Raw genomic sequence first — 19,688 nt, 5'->3', positions numbered from 1 at the left:
GTGTGGACATACAGTTACCCACCATATACGGTGACAACAGCATATTTAGGCATATAACGGTTATTGTGGTCTTTCACGATGACTGCATTCGATGAGTTGCCAGGAATACTCAGCACTGCTACTAAGTATATTGCTAATTAGAACGGCTTTCAACTCATGTGCTGTTCACGCTGCCTTGTTTGGCAGAAACGCAGATAAGTGTCCATCCCGTGCAGGGTTAATCAAGCACCCAGAAAAAAGTTGGCAGCCATCCAATAAGTTTTGACTCCAGTTTCCAAGTACCAAGCGTTGAGTACTATAAACAGACATCTGTCGTTATCAGGGCCATATGTTGCATTGTTTTGCGGGCATTGTTTGCATCCTGACCTCCTTAGCTTACCATAATGCACCACATGTCTATTCGCCGAGCCGCAGGATTCAACAACAGATGGTAAATACTCCCTACAACCAGGATTCTTCTACAGTTTCAAGGCTTCGGTCTTCTCAGTTCTCATACTGTGCTAAATGCTCTAACGTAGATACAGCTAGTACGAGTTCTGCGCTGCACACGAACAACAGCACAAGCAGCTACGATCTCATTTCCTATAAAGAGAGCTCTTGAAATATTCAACGCTATGCTCAATGATTGTTCTGTTCAGAAAGCTACACGAATCTTCCTCCAAGCTAGAAAGTATCAGAGAGTGCCAGTGACAAGAGAAGGGAGTGACGATGAAATTTCCAATAGTTCTATTTCTATTTGGTAAGTTTTCCATAGTGTTTGATCTAGGAATTTAGGAATTTGGGTATGTGATTAGCTATGGAAGAAATTAGTAAACTCCTAAGGCTCTGAATTCACAAGTACCATTATGGGCCTCAACAAGCGAAAACAGCCCTCAGGGCCATCATTTTCAAAATCTCTTTTTGGTTAGAAATTTGTTGAAACACATCTTCTGAAGGACCTCAGTTGAGAAAAAGTTCAATATTCCGATTCATAACGTGTTTATACACCAATATACAAGATGTACTCCTGATTGGCGCAATTTATGTGTACGATGCATGTGTACAATAAATATTCAGCATTCTAAGGTGGGTGGGCTCTTGACTACCTTTGAAACAGTGCAGTAGGTAGCTAGAATTGCAAAGAATAGCTGAAGAGTGCGGAGGCATGATCGACATATTCGCAGCTGCATCCTGCGTGGAGTCGTTCCGCAATCTAGTCTTCCATTTCTTCAGCAACTGAAGACATGGCGTCGCTGCCGTCACAAGCCCCAGACTCAGAATTATTTATTTATTTCACGTGACGACTGTTTATCTTCCGACTCTGACGAGTCATCGGCCACCTTGAGCAGGACATGACGGCTGCGATTCCTCCTCGCTGTCGACAAGGATGTCGGAACCAAAGAACGTCTCATCCTCACTCTTCAGCGGCTACTTCAGCATCTGCTTCCCACCAGGCTCTAGCTAGCTGTACACAATGACAGCCGCGTGTGCTCGGTGAACAGCTCTGGCGTCCGCAGCCATCGCAACAAGATCAAGGAACACTCGAGTCGCAACTCGACACCACTTCAACTTCAAAATAAATTACTTCAAGCAAGGAGCTCGAGAAGAACTTGTCGCGCTGTTTGCAGCGCGATCAAAAAATCGTTGAACGTCACAAATCGACATTTTCTCGAAAAAATTACGAAACCTCTAAGGGTCGTTTTCGCTGAATGCGGCTCATATTGGGAAATCCAGAACCTCTATAGAATTTTACGTTTTTTTGTTGTTTTTTCTTTAGCCAAGTAAATCCGTCATGTGTGAGCCATGATTAAGGGGAGTTGTGGCATGGTCTGTGATGCTCTGCCGACCTTGGGTCTCGGCTTCATCACAACTAGGTGAGCCAATGGCACACATAAAGAGAAGAGAGAGAGAGCGAGTGAGAGAGAGGGAGAGAGAAAGAAAGAAAGAAACAGAGAGAGAGTGTGTGTGTGTGTTAGCAGCAGTATCCAAAATTCCCGAGAAAACCAAATTGGAGAGCCGAGGAATCTAATAATTCGTCGTTCGATTTTAGCATGCAAACAAGGAACTGCGGTGTTGGTGATTGTCTTGCACCGTGAAAAAACCCAGTTACCATCAGTATGTGTGGCATTCGTCGTGAACCTCCTTCAGAATGATAAACTTGTCAGCGCCTTCTAAGTTTGGCATTGTCCCATACCTCAGAACATTTGAGAATTGCTTGTGACAAGCAAGGTCCGGTCTTCCAATCCTGTTTGGATTGACAATTTTTCCCTTTTCAGGCAGTTCACTTCCCCCAGTGGTCCTTTGATTTTGAAGTTATGCCATTCTTTCAAAATCATAGAAGAAAAACGTTACGAGAAATTGAGCAACGAGTTGTGCCTGCATCCAAAGGGATTTGTTGCATAGCTCAAGCCTAGTTAACATCATTCGACGTGGCACGACGGGACGCGACCCAAGGATCAACGGTAAGCGACGGAACGGTCTGACGGCGTCGAATGAGAACACTAGGAACTGGAACGCAACCGTACTACTATCCAGATCGGGAAGCGACGGGAAGAGTTGGATCGATCCAATTTTTCATACCATAGACAGGCATAGACGGAGACGCAAGCGTCCAAGACGGCTGAAAATCGAGTGTGAACAGCAGACGGCGTCGTGCCCCGACTACTCCCGATTCGTGCTTGGACATTTTACCATTTTGAAAACCGCACTTCCCATGATAACTCACAGAATGGCCAGCACGACTTCAGTTGAATTTTAGCATATTATATCATGTCACTTATTTTAATTAGGGATAGCTCAGGTATTCTATCCTTTCCTGGGCTATTATTTGAATACCACAACTTTCAGAGCTAAATTTGTGGTCTTCATAAAAAACTGATATTGTGAACTTGATTCCGCTTCTTTCACCCAGAAAATTATTAGTTGAAAAGAAGTACCGAAAGACAAGAAATTAGGTCCAAATGTCACCCCGTCACGGACCGCGCCTTATGAAATGCGCTCTTGGGCGTTGAACATCGCAACAGCTGCTGTATGTCGTGTCATACGATTCGTACAGGATTTAGCAGCTCACCCCAGACTTCCCTGCTGGCCATTACGTCCCGTACCGTCAGCGTTGCGTTGAATGTGAACTAGACTATACCACTTACCAGTCCTGGAGATGTCCTAGATAGGCCATCTCGGAACCCAGCATGCCCCTGCATACATACTATGCTGTTCCCATAGTAATCGTGACACGTGACTCAAAACTTTGTGTCGCGTCCAAGGAAGATGAACATGTAGCACTCAAAACAAACGCAACGAAGGCCTTTCGTCTCAAAAGTAGTTGTCGTTCTCCTGGCGGCTTGCCTCAAGCAAGTCGAGATTCGTATCTTGCCTTCACGAATTTTATTTTCCTCGTTGTGGAGTACGCCTGGACAAAGGAACTGGCAAGCGAATCGTTTTGGTCGCATTGAAAATTGCAAGTGCACAAGAGGATTGGCGAAGCAATTTGTGTTTGCACTTTCAGCAGAGCAGTAGCTGCTGCTGCGATAAAGTTTTTACTTTCGCCATAAGTTTCAGGCAGCGGAAGGATCTGGCTGAAAGCGATGGCGATACGTCCATGACCACCACGTCCTGGGTTGATATCCAAGAAAGACCGTCCAAGGTCCAGTTTTAGCCAAGAGCTGTCATATCCAAGAAATCAAAAACGCCAACAGCAAGCTTTGGCCAAATAATATCTTCCAGGCAGTAACTTACGGGCCTAGCGCCTGCGGCCTCGTCTTCCTCCTCTGATTGGCCAGGTTTGGTGCGAAATGAAGGCACGGGGCATGAAGAAACATTCCAAAGGCATAACATTCAAAATTAGAACCAATCGTTTCCATAGAAGCGCCGCGTGGCTACGAGAAACCCCACATGAAATCCCCAAACGAAAACGGCCATTCGGTCGGGTATTCGATGGTGAATCAAATATACACTACCTCAATCCTCGCCGATCTCAGATATTCTCTGCCTATTCCCTCAAACTTGACCATGTCGGAAAGAAATCCATCGCCATTACGATCGTGCATCCTCAACATACATTCAGAAATGCTCACGCAGCACTTCTTTTCATCCCGTGTGCGCGACCGACGCTTCCATGACAACTCCATGGGACAGGTAACCAATCAGACTCATTCAGAGTGCGATGTCCTAGATAGGACATCTACCCGACTGTTTACTGACACTATATTTGGGGTCCAAATCTAAAACCAATAGGCAAGAAAACAACGATGGAACTTTATCATCCACAGTGAGCGCCGGTAAAACTGGAAATACTTAGAATATACCAGAATTAGGGCACAATTACCGTCCTATGAGCCAGAGTAGTGTTGACATCACCGCCATACTGAGCTTTGCCCACGAAATGTAGAAACAATTGGCATCAAATTCACGTATGGTGAAATGCACGATTAAAGGGGAACTGTCACCAAAACAATTCTTTGTCTTATCTTGTAGGTCCTTGGCTCCTGATCAATATTGTGTAATCCATTTTTTTCTGCGATGGCTGGACGTGGGTGAAAACTTGAATAGAAGGTGCAAAATTGTCCCGAAGTACCGAGTGACGTCATGCCGGACTTGACCTCAACGCGTACATTCGTCGTCAAAAACGAAGTTCAGCCCGTGTGCTGGTCGATCGAGCTAGGTGTTCCAATGTACGGCGCACATGTGCCTTTTGAACTCTAGCACATATGGGTACGTCGTACAGAAGGAGAATGCCAAAAAGGCAGAGACCCAAGTGCAGTAACACAGCCAAATCAAAATAAAAAGCAGCTGAGCTTTCACCTTTTTGACTACTTCCGCGAGGATCTTAGTTTTATTTCGTGAGCACGGAATTACGTCGTTGTTTTGAACTTTTCGTGTGAGGAACAGCACGATAATGAGCGCGTATGCAGAAAACAGTACTCCTCCGGCTGGCGATAACACCACGAACCTAAGCCCAAAAGGAACGCAATGTAGCTACGTGAAGGCCATTCATCTGGCGATGTTGCTGAAGATGCAGATGACAAACTCCGACGTCTTTCATTTCAGAGCCGTGTGGCGAACACCGCTACCTTCGATACAATGACATAATTTTCAAGTATGAGGTATGTGTGTCACACAAACAGCAAACAAAAATCCTTCCACTCCTTGGTCATCACAAAATTAATAAAACAAAGAGCTGGAGCTTCGTGCACGCGTGGAGGAAGTACCAGTGCGATAAACTGCTGTCGACTTTTGTTTGTTTTGTCCCTTTTTGGGGTTCTCATTGTGTATAACGTACACATCAGTGTCCGAGTTCAGAAGGCAAGCGTGCACCGTGCATCGAACAGTTGGCTCGATTGACCAGCACACGGGCTTGACTTCGTTTTTGACGATGAATGTACGCGTGCAGGTCAAAATCCGGCGTGACGTCATTCGGTACATGGGGACAATTCTGGGGACTTTCTTTTTCAGTTTTCACCCACTTCCAATCATCGCATAGAAAAGCGAATAACGCCATCGTGATAAAGAGCCAAAGAAATACAAGATAAGACAAAGAAAATTTTTGGTGACAGTTCCCCATTAACCAGTGTCTGGAGATATGTGGATTTTGTAGAAAAAAACCCAAACAATTCACGGTTCACCTGAGACGTCTTAGTTAGATTGACTTTTCATTCTTCCTTAGAAACGCTACCACTCTCTTTAAAGTCTAAGCGGCAGCTGCAGGTCATAAAGCTGTGGAAGGTTAGTAGATTAACCCACGAGCAAAGTGGCCAAAGACACAATAATCTCACTCGTTTCGTCCATGGTTCCCTTGAGATAGGCCACGAGTTCCACATTAAGTTAAATGTGAGTTGCAGCACGGCTGGACAATATCCTTCCGCTTCCAAGCAGGACTTGAACCTGGTACCATACATTTATCAATCATGGTCTTATACCATTCCACTGTACCTGCCTGCCAAAACTCTTTATCATTATGTACTGCCTCTGTTAAGGACTGTGTTTCCCAATCTATGGTGGGCAAACGTGCAACAGAAGACAATGTTTCTTAGAAGGCTTCTACCAGGAGCAGACAAGATCCATTAAAACTGTTGGAGTCTTGTACTACAGTGCATCAACGAAACTGCACTCTAAGTGGCGGGAAGTGATCAAAGGCCAGAGAGTTTCTGCAAATTTTGAACCTACAACATCATGCAACATGGTAGTACGGTATGTCAACTTCTACATTAAAGGAGGATCATCCTGTCAAACAGATATTCAAATTATCCGAGGAAGCAAGAAGAAAACTTGGCGCCACGTTTCTAAGTGTGGCCTCAAAAGTACCGATTGTCTTCGATGGCATGTTCTGGATAAACTGTCATCCAATTTAAGGCAACAGTGTCCGGAGCCATCTAAAGTGAGTGTCTTCATCAAACCACTGGAGAGGGCAGGTACATTCTACCCGTGCCATGTCAGTGCAGACAAATATTTAACGATCATTCGTCTTTTCATGGAATGTAAGTGCATTATTACTTTTGCTGCAAGTCTTCAATCATGTTTTCATGTACACGTCCGCGCTGGCCTATAACCAACCATGTGGCGTGAACAGATTGTTTGACTTGAAAGATAGCGAGGTACGCGGACGTCTCTTAAACGTGGAGCGAAAAGATCTTTGTGGCGGGTGGTCTGCAAAAATTAAGTGACGGTCCATTTAGTCCTTCGCGATTCAGGGCATGTTCGATTGGTAGGATCGGAATCCCGATCCACCGGATCCACTGGATTCGCACCCTTTCGATTGGTCGAATCCGGATTTGGATCCGGTCAACCCTCCTCGGGGAGCAGGGTTGACTGGATCCAACGGATCCAAATGTGACCTTTGTGCGTATATGGCGGGTAAAAATCATTTTTGTACACATTGTGGCACGCACACGTGGATGGAGATAGAGCTTGTTGACTTTTTGTACGACGCACGCGATGAGCACGACGTTCACCCTTTTGGGTGCCTTGTGAGCGCCATTATCCACATAGCAACAGTCAGTGTCCAAAATAAAATGTTCAGTTGAATGTAAAGGATCCGAGGGCACTGAGATCTGGATCCCGATCTCGATCCTTACAAATCGAACATGACCTCAGACTCATATCCATATCCGGATCCCTGTGGAACACCGCATGTGCATGCATTACAGGGTGCGTCCTGGGTTCCAATGCGGGCTTGCGGGGTTCGGTGGCTGAGATAGTTGGCAAACCAACTTAATGCCGTTCCCGAAACGCCAATGTCGAACAAGTCCTGCAGCAGCTTTAATAGGGTGACTGACTTTGTCAAACGCCTTTGACATGTCAAGTAGGCAGATGCAGCAAAGCAATGCAGAGTCCTTCGCGGTGAGAACACCATCCGTGAGCAGCACAAGTGCATCTTCAGTGGAGTGATCCTTCCTGAAGGCAAATTGGGTCGGTGGTAGAACATTGTGTTCATCGAGGAATGCCACAGGCTGCCGCTGCACGAGCTTCTCTAGCAGCTTTGAGGCAATCGGCAGCAGGGATACTGGACGATAGTTCCCGGGGGATGTTGGGTCTCCAGACTTGTACAGAGGCCGGACCAGGGCCTTCTTGAAGGCAGAAGGTACAATGCCCGTTTCAAGAGACTCATAGAAGATCCGTGTGAGGGATGGTGTGAGGATATCACTGCAGGATTTGAGAAGCAGCCCAGGTATTCCATCACTGCCAGTTGCCTTCACCGGAATTATCACTCCCTTAGTATTGACTCACATAGATTTTTGCCATACCTAAGCAGTCAAATATTCCTGCATATTTCATTCCTTAGGGCTATATTGACTGCTTATATTTGACTGCTTAGGGGTTGCGCAGTTGAACGGTGCCTAGTGCAGCATTGTCAGAGTCACTGCATGAGTAGGTGGTGGTGCAACGGTTGTGCAATCGTAAAACCGGGATTCATGAGGTTATCGTTCTGGAATTTGAAATACGGACTGTTTGTCGTGATAAATCTAATATTCACTTCGTACTTGGTCAGTATAGGAAATAAAAACCTCGTAAAAGACCTCGGCTTCGCCTCGGTCTTTTACTCGGCTTTTATTTCCTATATTGACCTCGTACTCAGTCAATATTAGATACTTATCGCTTGCAGAAGCTTATTCACAGCAGCATCAGATGCTCTTCCCAGAAAGCTGAGTGAGTGTTCAGCTGGGGGTCCATTCGGTAATGGCAAGTCGGCTGGCCGATCAGGGTCAGTTACAATGTTGCCAAATGCCACGATGACCTTGTTCACATCATCTGCAGGGTCTTGTTTGCTTTCTCCTCTGCAAGTGATGGAGTTGAACAGGGACCACATCTTCCTTGGATTGCGATTGTTGACAACACATTCATCACTGAAGTACTGGTTTTTCCTCCCTCTGACAAGGTTTGCTGCCGCCTTTCGAGCACGTTTGTACTGGTGGAATAATGCTATGTTAGCCCGGTCTCGCAGCCATCTTCGGTGCAGCCTGTTCTTTGCCATTGTTAGCTGGTAAGTGTCTCTGTTAAGCCATGGCCTTCTTCTGGAACGCTTCTTAACTGGGGTCATCGGGGCATGATGGTCCAGTACACGCATTATGCTAGCGTGCCAAGTGGACAACATATCGTCGACGCTCGCATGTGGAGGAAAAATGTGAAGGTATGCTGCAAGCAGGTCAGCGCGGAGAGCTGCTATATCCACTCTGTGCAGCTGCCTAGTGAGGAGCGAACTCGCTGGCTGGCTTACTTCAGTAGCACAGCTGAGTGAAGCACTCACAGCAAAGTGATCGCTGATGTCCCATGGTACGATGTTCCAGGATGTTCAGCTGGCATGGTTGACCAAGACTAGATCTAGTATGGTTCCACGCACACATTGGGGCAGAACACGAGTTGGTGCTGTCACGACGTTCTGCAGTCCATAGCTTCCACATGTGTCATGCATGTGGCGCACTTGTGGGCCAGGAGAAACTGGGTCAGCATTTACATTGAAGTCGCCCATCATAGTGACCGATCCGGTGTTGTTGGTGGCTGCCTGTAAGACAGTCTCTAGTCTGGGCCAGAACGCAACTGTTTCACTTGGCGGCCGGTACACACACCCTAAGAGATGAGGCGCCTCGGCACATTTAAGCTCGATCCAGGTGCACTCTACATCATCCGCCGTCAAATCCGGGCGAGGCTTCACCGGGAGGGTCGACCTGAAGTAGATACATGTTCCACCTCCTCTTCCACCGACACGGTCTTGACGGGCAATACTGAAGTTTGGGATCCGGATTTCTCCATCAGACACTGTGCCATCAAGCCATGTTTCAGCAACACCGACTATGTCCCAGCACTGGTCCGCAATCAGCTGCTCCAGGGCGTCGACTTTGTGCCGAAGGCTACAAATGTTGATAAAGCCAAAGCGTACCCAGGAATTTGCTGGGGCGCCTTGATGGGACCGTGGTGTAAATGGAATGGCATTAGGGTTGAGATGTCTAGTGAAAAGACCTGGAATAGATGGGGCGGTATTAGGATAAGGTTCGCGTCCTGATGGAGAATTAGGGTCACCCAGTGCTGCCACCATTCTTTATCACTGGTCGGATCTGTGGTGGAATGTTTACCATTGCTGCTGCCAAGATTGTCTTGTGATGCTGCATTCTGATGTTGGTCACGGTCTTTAAACTGCCATGGTCTGGCGTACAGAGGTCTTGGCCAGAAGTTTGGGGATACAACAAGCAAGAGGGCACTTGCTTCAACGATTAGTCGTGCTGACACCTTTCCATTTTCTGCTCTGTGCATGCTGCAGTCATGCACAGTGGTCTCTGCTCCAGCCTTGGCTGACCTTTGTTTCACAAAAGCTGCTAGACTCTCCTCAGTGCACGACTCGCTCAGATTCCCAACGTACAACATGGCTTTCTTTGTCCTGGGTGGCTCCGCTGACACCAACTGCCAATTGTGATCTGCAATGACATCCAGGATGGCTTTACTTCTTCCGTCATTGCGCTTGGCCTGCTGGAGCTTGGAGCCTTTACCTGCTGCAGGGTGTGTAGGTTCCTGATCACTGCTTTCAGTGTCGTCAGTGTCACTGACGCTGTCACAGACGCTACGGTGTGCAGTTGTAGTACTCATACAGTTACTGGAGTCATTGGTTCCCGTAGCTGCACGGCCAGCTTTCTTGTCTGAGCGTCTACGGGATGTCTTGCTTGCACGCTTGCACTGGGCCTGGGGAGAGACACTAGACGAAACAATGGCGGCTTCTTTCAGCGAAACAACATCCTCACTGAGTGCATTCACTTGCTTCGTCAACAGGTCGATCTTGTTCAGCAGGCGTGTCTCCCGGTCGGCCGACTGTGACACGAGGGAGGACAGTGTTGTGACTAGTTCTACGAATCAGATGGTGATTGTGATCGTAAGAAGTCTGCCGTTTTTCTTCACTTGTTGTCTCACCGTAAGTGTCTGCAGGTGTATGATGATTTAAGTTTTTCTGTTCTTTGTCGTGCTCGGTATGCTAGTCAGTTGAAAGTACTTGAGGCTGTTTGCATTCGTTTGCATAAGCCTGATCTTTGTAAGCAGAAGAAACATGTAGTTGCGTTAAAATTGTTTTCGTAGGTGCACTGCATGATTGGTTGTCTCACTTCACAGTTTTAGCGTTATAATTAGTTTCTCGACCGCCGGTGCACTTAGCTCTCACTTCACCTCAATTGTCTCACCTTCCCTCATTCTATTTTGGCACTGTATTTTGTTCTCGTAACACATCATTGAATGTATATTTAATCATTGTTCAGCATGGTTACTTTTCAGTCACGACTTTCCACTGATGAATGTGACAAGAAAATTAATTCTGGTAAACTTTCATGACTTCCTTGTAGTGTGGCGATGACTGCAGAATTTGTTCTCTTTATTGATATTATAAAATTGTTGTCTCCACGTCGATTACTTGTAACAAAGGTCGAATTTAAGAAGAGCAGTACTAGACTAAATGGCTGAGCAGATGTTACTCCGTTGTTTTCTGTCGCGGGCATACCTGCCGAGATCACGAAGGCAGCTGGGCTTAAAAATGCAGATATTTGTGAGGCGGACGTCTCGCTGGAGACTTGTGGTGAGGCAAGAGTGGCTTACTGGTAGCATATGTACATAAAGCAGTCAGAGCAACATTTTCAGGGATATCACTTGGCTGGCATAATATATGTCCTAATAGCTTCCACCTGTCCCGCTTGGCCATTTCAGATACAAGGCACTGGCCAGTAAGAGCATATAACTTTGCATTCGAGATGACATCTGGGAAGGTAAATCCAAGGGTACACCACAGCTGTTTCCTATGAAACACATTTAGGCGCTTTTCTTGTGCACGGAACAGGCCATAGGAAGCAAGGTTGAAGGTAAAGATTGGAAGAACGAAAGTGTTGTATAAACGAATTTTAATGGGAGTAGAAAGCAGGTTGTGTAGGAACCATAACTTCAGAGTGCCTCCAAATGCTCTTGCAGCCCAGCCAATACGGCGCGTTACGTCCTCCCCGGAGCAGTGAGCCGAGTGTGATCTTTGAATAGTGACGGTCAACTCAGAATATTGCAAAATTCACTTCAACAGTTAAAGGAGACATTCTGGTAACCTCCCGCGACAAAGCGTCCATGTTAGCGCGTGGCACTTTAGTGAGACGGACTTAGCGCGAGGCATTTCAGCTCGGTTCCATTTTAGCGCCGTGTCTTGACAGCGCCAACGATTTCAGCGCGAAATTTTAAAGCGCGGGACATGTCAGCGCCAATTTCTTCAGCCCAGATTTTTTCCGCGGGGAACACTTCAGCGCCGTACATGTTAATGAACGTACGTCCACCAATTAGTGACTATTAGTGGCTATCAATGACTATTGACAACTTGTACGTCATTACCACTGCGATGTACCCCAGTTGCCCTATAAAAGACAGAGTATTTTCGAGTGTAGGCCATAATTTTCCTTGATTTTCCTATGCAAGCTAACTCTCAAAAATGGAATTGAACTTTGCGAAATCAATTTTGTCAAAGAATCATCTAATCGCCAGAAGCCTCAAATGTTTACCGGCGAAAACGCAATGAGCATTTCCAACAGCAGTGTCGTGATCACTTCTCCAACCTGCGGATGATGTGGTCCGTGATCAACTCTGTCACTAGCCGTTCTCGTCAACATCATCAGCCAAAGTGCGACATCACAGAAGTCTCGGATGCCTTCACAGCATTGTACATGATCCGTCCCGTCCGGCGCAGTTCCAGACTCCCATTGGTCCACAGCCGCAAGGCTCAATGCTGACCTTCCAGTCAACCACCCTAGATGAGGTCAATCACCTCCTGGAACGGATAAATCCCTGCAAAGCCACAGGCAATGATGGGATTCCTGGGTGTCTGCTACATGCTTGTGCTGACCTGTTGGCTTCATCGCGTTCAGTGCTCTTCAGCTCATCGCTGAGGCACGGTGAAGTCCCTCTGGCTTTCAAACATGCTGTAATAAGCCCTCTCTTCAAAGCTGGAGATCCATCGGAACCTACAAATTATCATCCTGTGTCGCTCCTGCCGATCGTATCCAAACTACTCGAGAAGATAGTCCAGAAGCAACTTGTTGCACATCTTGAGCGATCATGTCCCATATCACCAACTCAGTTTCCCTTCGGCCGTGAGCACTTCACAGAGGACGCCCTAGTTGTAGCAACAGATGCCATATTAAAGGCCCGGGACAACAAGTTGACCACAGGCGTCTGCCTAATCGACATATCAAAAGCCTTTGACAAGGTCAAACACAGGCAACTGGTCCGGGACCTTTTCGATCTCGACCTGTTCAATGCCTTCCTTTGCTGGTTCTGCAGCTACTTAAGCGATCGAACCCAGCAAGTGCGCATTGGCCCCACCTACAGTGTTGCTGCTAAGTGCTCATCTGGTGTACCTCAGGGCTCGGTTCTAGGACCGATTCTGTTTAGCATGTACACCCGTGATGTCCCTGCCATAGCCCATCCTGCTCCATCTCTGCAATTGGCCGATGACATTGTGCAGTGCCACATAAAAATCAGTGCTACCCACATCAGCCTGCCTATCAGGGGCCCTCACCAACGTCGCTGACTGGCTGAAGCATCGACATCTGCATATTAATGCCAAGAAGAGCCAGGTCCTGTCAATTGTGCCACAACGCAATGCGGGTCAGCATGTCACTGTCCGCTGCAACCAGACAGAGCTTTTCCTGAGCCCAACAGCAAGTTACCTCGGCGTGACCCTTGACGCCACTGTGAAGTGGAACCCCCATGTTGACGCGATGGCGAAGAAAATTTAGCAGACGATTGGAGCACTGTGGCGGTCCCGCAGATGTCTGAGCCCCAATAGTCGCATCCAGTATGTGAGGTCAGTCATCATGTCTGACCTCCTATATGGGTCTAACACCTGCTCTTCCTCCCTCAAGGTTTCGCAGTTTGATCGTCTTCAGGTCCTGCAGAACTGAGCGGCGAGAGCGGTATACGGTTTGCCGCCTCACACCTCGGCTCAGCCTGTGCTCGAACTGATGTCCTTGTACAGAGTTCGCGAGTGCTACGCCCAGAAGCGGCTCGTCCTGGTGAGGCGCTGTGTCAATGGGAAAGCCAGCAGTGTCCCCCAGGACCTATTCTCACCATCAGCTGGCAGCACCACCCGGCACCAGGTTTTCAGGGGCCTCACTGTCCCCTCGGCACAGTCAGAAGCCGGCCGATTTCGCCTGGCCTTTCAGGCAGCGATAGCCTGGAACGCCCTCCCAAGGAGTGTAAGGGAGATCAAGGCTGCCCAGCAATTTAAGCTTGCCTCTATCCCCTATGCCTTGCAATGAATGCTCTGTCTGACTTTTCCCGTCCACACACCACGTCATTTACTCTTCTCTGCGTGCTTGTGCGCTTATGAACTCTTTGTGTTCCCTCTGTTGACGCTTCAATCTCGCTCTATAGACACTGCAAAATCGCTCTGTTGACGCTGCAAAATTGCTTATCATCTCCATCCCTCCCCCCCCTCTCTCTCTCTCTCTCTCTTTCTCTCTCTCTCTCTCCCCGTAGCTCTCTCCCTTTTGAAATTCGCTTCCATAGAATTGGGCACCATTGCCCGTTTGGCCTTGCGAAGTAAAATAAAAATCAACAACAACAACATCACCAAATCCCGCTAGCGAGAGTGCAGACGAGACCACTAATTCCGTGTGTATGGTAATGCGTACGATACTGCTCAGTATAGTACGCGCGAAAGTAGGGACCGGCGGATTCTGCTCGAAAAGGTGGCAGATTCTGCTGGAAAAGCGGTAAAATTGGCAGAACCATACAAACCTTATGGCGGGCAATTACTCGAATTCTGCTCCATTGTTTTATCCACATACCAAACATGCATGAAACTTACCAGAAAAAGTACCGTATTCTGCCAATTTTTCTGCCGGCAAAATTCGCCGGACCCTACGCTAAAGTGTTTCCCGCTGACATAATTATGTCAGGAAATGCGCTAAAGTGCTGACCTTGACGTTACCTCGCGCTGGCAGGAAATCGTGCTGAAGTGACTTGCGCTGACATTACCTCGCGCTGAAGTGCCTTTGCTGAAGTGGTCTATCTGAAATGCCTCGCGCTGTAGTGGACGGGCTGTCGCGGGGTAGAATCGAAATTCTAGACTAGTTTTCTACTAAACGCTGCCGAGGAAACTGCAGAAATACTTGTTTACCGACATCAATTCCTGATGGCGGCGGTCGGTTTGTTCTTGAGACGCTTCACATTTTCGATTCTTTCCAAATCATGTTTAGCATAAATATTACATGTAATCTACGTGGAGCAGCACGTTCCTTTGTGATTGCTATTCGAATCGGGAAAATCCATATGACGAAGGTTAGCTTCTTCTATAAAATTAACGAAGTACCCAATGATTGTGTAACGAGAAGGTCACTGTAGGATCCATCTCGTTTTATCGTTCAGCTCATAACAGTAATTGTAAGGTCAATCCAACAGCTTGTGAAGAACCTTTTTTTTTTTATTCTGGTAGGCCGAGTGGAGGATACTGTCAATGTTTGGATCGAATTTGACTGGATACTTATAGTTGCGGTTCGGAGCGAGATGCTCATGGAAATATCAAGTTTCAGTGAACAGAACCGAAATGATTACATTTCATCTTAAAATCAGGAAGCAACCGACAGTTGATCGGCGACACGTACTATTATGTCGTTGCTTAATTTGGTTCCTACCATTTGCTTGTGGCACGGCAGACACGACAGAGGAAGAGCGCACTACACTGGCACCCATTACACGTAGACCTGTGTCGACAACTGTCAAAACAAGGCCTACAACATCAAAATATATTATACCAACGGATCCAGGAGACACAACCATTTCACCGACTTTCGTCACAACAGATCATGCCATACAGCCTACCGAGGTCCAAGCAACAATTGGAAATTGGTCTGTGACACCATCCTACGAAAAACCCGGTATTGAAACGTTGGCCTGGGAGCAGCTTGGAAGCGGGCACTTTCTCTATCTTACTAATATTCTCTGTCTGGATATTGAGAATATGCTCTGATGAGTATTGTATTGTTCCATTGTGGTGTAAGGTCAAGAGGGTTCCATTAGGAACTATCACTAAGGTTAAGATCCTAGATACTCCTGCACTGCATTAACAAAGAGGAGAGAGGGGAGATGGTGGTAATTTAGTGCAGATGCCTTTTAGTGACGATCATCTCATCACGTTCAGGTGTATGATGCATCCACATGCAGTAGACAACAAGAAAATACAAGTAGTTGTACCTCATAACCGACCACCAGACCACAATCCCTGGTCACCAGTCAAGACAAGGAGATTTTTCATTGTACAATCATGTATATCCATTATCAAGTAGCGAAATGGCCTATCTCACATTCTGTGTAACGCTGAGAACAAGGGTAAAGGGCGTTAGACCCTTGAGACTGTACTGTACGGACTTAGAAACTATAGCAAGAGCCACGATGGAGTTTATTCTGCGCTATTCAGTTTCAATTGGTGAAAGACATAGGCAACGCGGGTGAAAGGTTTCATCTCGCCAGAATTAATAATGTTTTGGGTGTCGCTTTTTCATTTACTTCCCCTTACATGACCAAGGCTAATACTTAGACTGAAGGGTCAGTAAGTAGCCGAATATACAGCCCAGAGCCTTTTGCAATTCTGACGAAAAGCCCAGACTGAATGCTTCACATGGTATATGTACAGCGTTATCCGAAGGTGTAAGCCATGTGGATTGAATGAATCTAACTCCACTACTAAATCCTCGTGTTTATGGTGTTTTTGTTCCTTTCCTTGTTTCACTGACTTCAGATTCGGTACAATCACAGTCAACTGTACCAACCGCATCATCCACTATGGCTTCAGCTGAATCACATATATCCAGTACGAACAGCCATAGGAACAACCGTGTACCGTTGCTTAATTAGAGGCGGGAATGAACTCGTTGCTAAACTGTTATATTATCTGTCACACTTAGCTTCATACTGACTGAAGTAAAAAAGGCGAATTTTTCAAGCTAGGATTTCAAATAGTTTGTTACGGATGGTGGTACATAGTCGTGGGGTTGATGGTTTGTCGAGTATGTACGATCTATCTTTCTCCACACTGCTCCATTGCTGTCCATTCTGGCAACTTTGTTAACAGGTTTTGCTGCTACATACCATGTGCCTGTGTTTACTGCAGACACGACAGAGGAAGAACCCACTACATTGGCACCCACTGCACGTAGACCTGTGCCGACAACTGTCAAACCAAGGCCTACAACATCAAATTATGTTACATCAACAAAACCAAGAGATACACCCATTTCACCGACTTCCTTCACCACTGAGCACGACACACAGCCTGCATCCATGTTCCATACAACAATTGGAAATTTGTCTGTGACAGCATCCGACGAAAAACCCGGTATTTAAACGTTGGTCTGGCACTGTGTCGAAAGCCTACCCTTTCTCTATCTTAGTAATGTTCCATATCCGCAGATAGAGCGTATTCTTTGATTAGCATTGTATTGTTCCAGTGTGATAATAGTTGTGCCTCGTAATCGACCACCGGACCATTACCTCCCCCCCCCCCGCCCTCCACCATGCACAAGTCTAGACAAGGAGCCTTTATATTGTACGTGTATCTGCATTCTCAAGTTGGCAATAAGCCTATCTCCCTCTCTGTGAAAGCTTACGATAAGGGTATGGGGCGTCAGACCATTTTAAGGGTCTCACGGCCCTTAAAAAACATTGTACATTATGGACCAGGAACTATTGCTAGAGCCACGATGAAGTTTGTGTTGCGCTATTCGATTTCAGTAAGTTAAACGCATAAGGTAAAGCTCGTGAAAGTTTCAACTGGACAAATTTTGTTTTGTTTTCGGTGGCACTTTTTCATTTACATGTACTTTCATTGAGCAGACCAAGGCTAATAGTTACACTGGCTGTTTAGACAGAAACCGAAAATGCATCCCATGGCCTTTGTAATTCTGATTAAGAATTGTCTCGCATTGTGTATGTATAGTGTTATGCGAAGATGAACACTGTATGGTTTGAATGAATTCAATTTCTCCATTGAATCCTTATGTCTGTGGTGTTGTTGTTCCCTTCCTTGTTTCACTGCCGTCAGATTCGGTACAATCACAGTCAACTGCACCAACCATATCCCCTACTACTTCTTCAGCTGAATCACATATTTCGAGTTCAAGCCGCGCTGAAACTGACGAAGACGCAATCACCATGACACAAGAAGCAACAACTCCAGCTCCTCTACCGACAATTCAATCGACCAGCGCATCTCTGATTGCTGAATCCACCAACTACATCTGGATCATAGGCGTGGTGACTGGAAGCATTCAAACTGTGATTCTCATTGCTCTACTATTTGTGTTTCTATATAAGAAATGCCGCCGAACCTCGGCACAGGTTCATTTAACTAACACCCGAGATCATGGCAGCGATCATGGCAGCGAGCCTCCCACCCAGGGATTGAGCAATCCTGACTATAGCTACACCGACTTGCGTGGAAATGCGTCTGACCCAACACGATCCGCGTATTCATGTGCTAACCCTGATCGAGACTACCCAACAAACCAGCAGGGTGCCCTGGAGGTTCAATATACAAACACGACTCCACACGGCAGCAATAATCTTGTGCCACAGAAACCGAAGACATCCAACGCTGAGGAAGAATACTCCGTAGCTGGCGCAGCCACAGACCATCGTAACCAGTCTCTACAGGAAGATGCAGAACATGCTTCATACACGTGTCCAGAGGAATCCTCCATTCTAGACCTAGAGCAACGACCTGACTCCACCTATGATGAACTACGCTATGCAAGCCAAGAATGGAGCACACTTGGAGACGCAAGACAAAAGGGGTATTCAGATGCGGAGGAAATTGACCACTGGACCAACCACAACAGGCAGAGTCTTCATACGACAAACTATGCCATCCCAAGAGTGGGAAGGCACGTGCGGCCAGTGGGGAGCCACTTTCACATATACATCCTGGTCAAGACGAAACTGCCCACGAAGACCAGCTGCAGGAATCGGACCCTGTGTACGACAATATACAGGAGGACAAAGGAGGCAAGGATTTCGGCGCTCTCGCAGACATACAGAAACAGGACTATGACGATGTTGACCTGGATTTTGCACTGTCTAACAGGTACAGCAACCAACCAAGCGTCACGTGTGATTCAGTGAATGCAACCACAACGAGAGATTCGAGCCTTTGAATATACGAATGCAGACTCGGAGTTAAAAACCGGCAGTCTGTACGTATGCTTTAGTAGGAGCATTTGCGGATCGTAATTTTGAGTTTCTTTGATTGTTTGTGTATCTGTGTGTGCACGTGTACGTGTACGTGTACGTGAGAGCAGCCGGGTGTTTATGTTTAAGCTACTGCACCTTAAAGCGTTTCTCGTTACTTTATGTTGCCCTTGGAGTATGTCGATTCAATGCAATTGCTGCAGATACACAATGTGTCCCTCAGATGATCATCCTAACAGACCACGACTTCTTTCAACTGCTGTACATGTATTTGCATAGAGCTATGCACTTCCTCGATACATTTTGCCCTTCAATCCCATTAACATCATCCACGTATGCTTGTAGTATGAATGATCAACGAATACAGCTGCACGTGCATGTTTACGTGATAGATCAAATGCACGTGTATTTGCAGATATATTGCACTTGTAACCTCAATGTCAGAGGACCAAATACACTGTAGTTAATGCCATACCATAAACGATGAATTCTATTGAACTTCACACATGTTACATGCGTATCTTCCAATTTCGCACTTGGTATTTCCTTAGCACCGCCATGTCGCATGCAGTCTTAATTGAATTATTTTTCTTTTTAATACATGTACTGTTTCCGTCTTGTTTTCGCTTTTGAGTTTGGAAAGTCCATCCTGACACGAAAGCTCAGGCATATCATTCAATATCCATAGAACTAGTACGTTTTAAAGATGATAATATTTAGTATAGGAGTACATAATCACTATTTTGCCTTTTCCTGCCTTCAATTCAGTCACAACATTCTACTGAAGAAAGTGACATTAAGCATTGCTTCTGGAAACATTTGAATTTGCTCACGCGTGGGGAGGATAGCGGTGTTATTTTTACTTATCGCCTTTGAATTAGGGATCTTTTCTACGTTTTAACCCTTTCCGTGCTAATGACGTCTATAGACGTCATGCGCGCTGTACGCCAAACGACTAATGACGTCTATGGACGTCATGAGATTTGCGCAGTATATCGCTGTGCATAGATCAGTGTACAAACTTTCGT

General features: G+C 46.4%; 1 protein-coding gene across 1 annotated transcript; it reads left to right on the top strand.

The window, feature by feature from the left end:
* Window positions 1-574: 574 nt before the first annotated feature.
* On the top strand, window positions 575-19,476 carry LOC135811653 (mucin-2-like). The gene is made up of 6 exons (XM_065324888.1): window positions 575-739; window positions 5,952-6,452; window positions 15,132-15,353; window positions 16,214-16,285; window positions 16,586-16,810; window positions 17,516-19,476. The coding sequence occupies exons 1-6, from the start codon at window positions 709-711 to the stop codon at window positions 18,592-18,594; spliced, it is 2,130 nt and encodes a 709-aa protein (XP_065180960.1). The 5' UTR covers window positions 575-708; the 3' UTR covers window positions 18,595-19,476.
* Window positions 19,477-19,688: the final 212 nt, after the last annotated feature.

Source organism: Sycon ciliatum, chromosome 3 (assembly GCF_964019385.1).
Source record: "Sycon ciliatum chromosome 3, ocSycCili1.1, whole genome shotgun sequence".
Lineage (NCBI taxonomy): Eukaryota > Metazoa > Porifera > Calcarea > Leucosolenida > Sycettidae > Sycon > Sycon ciliatum.
The sequence above is the reverse complement of the archived record's forward strand: the minus strand, read 5'-3'. Positions and strand labels throughout refer to the sequence as shown.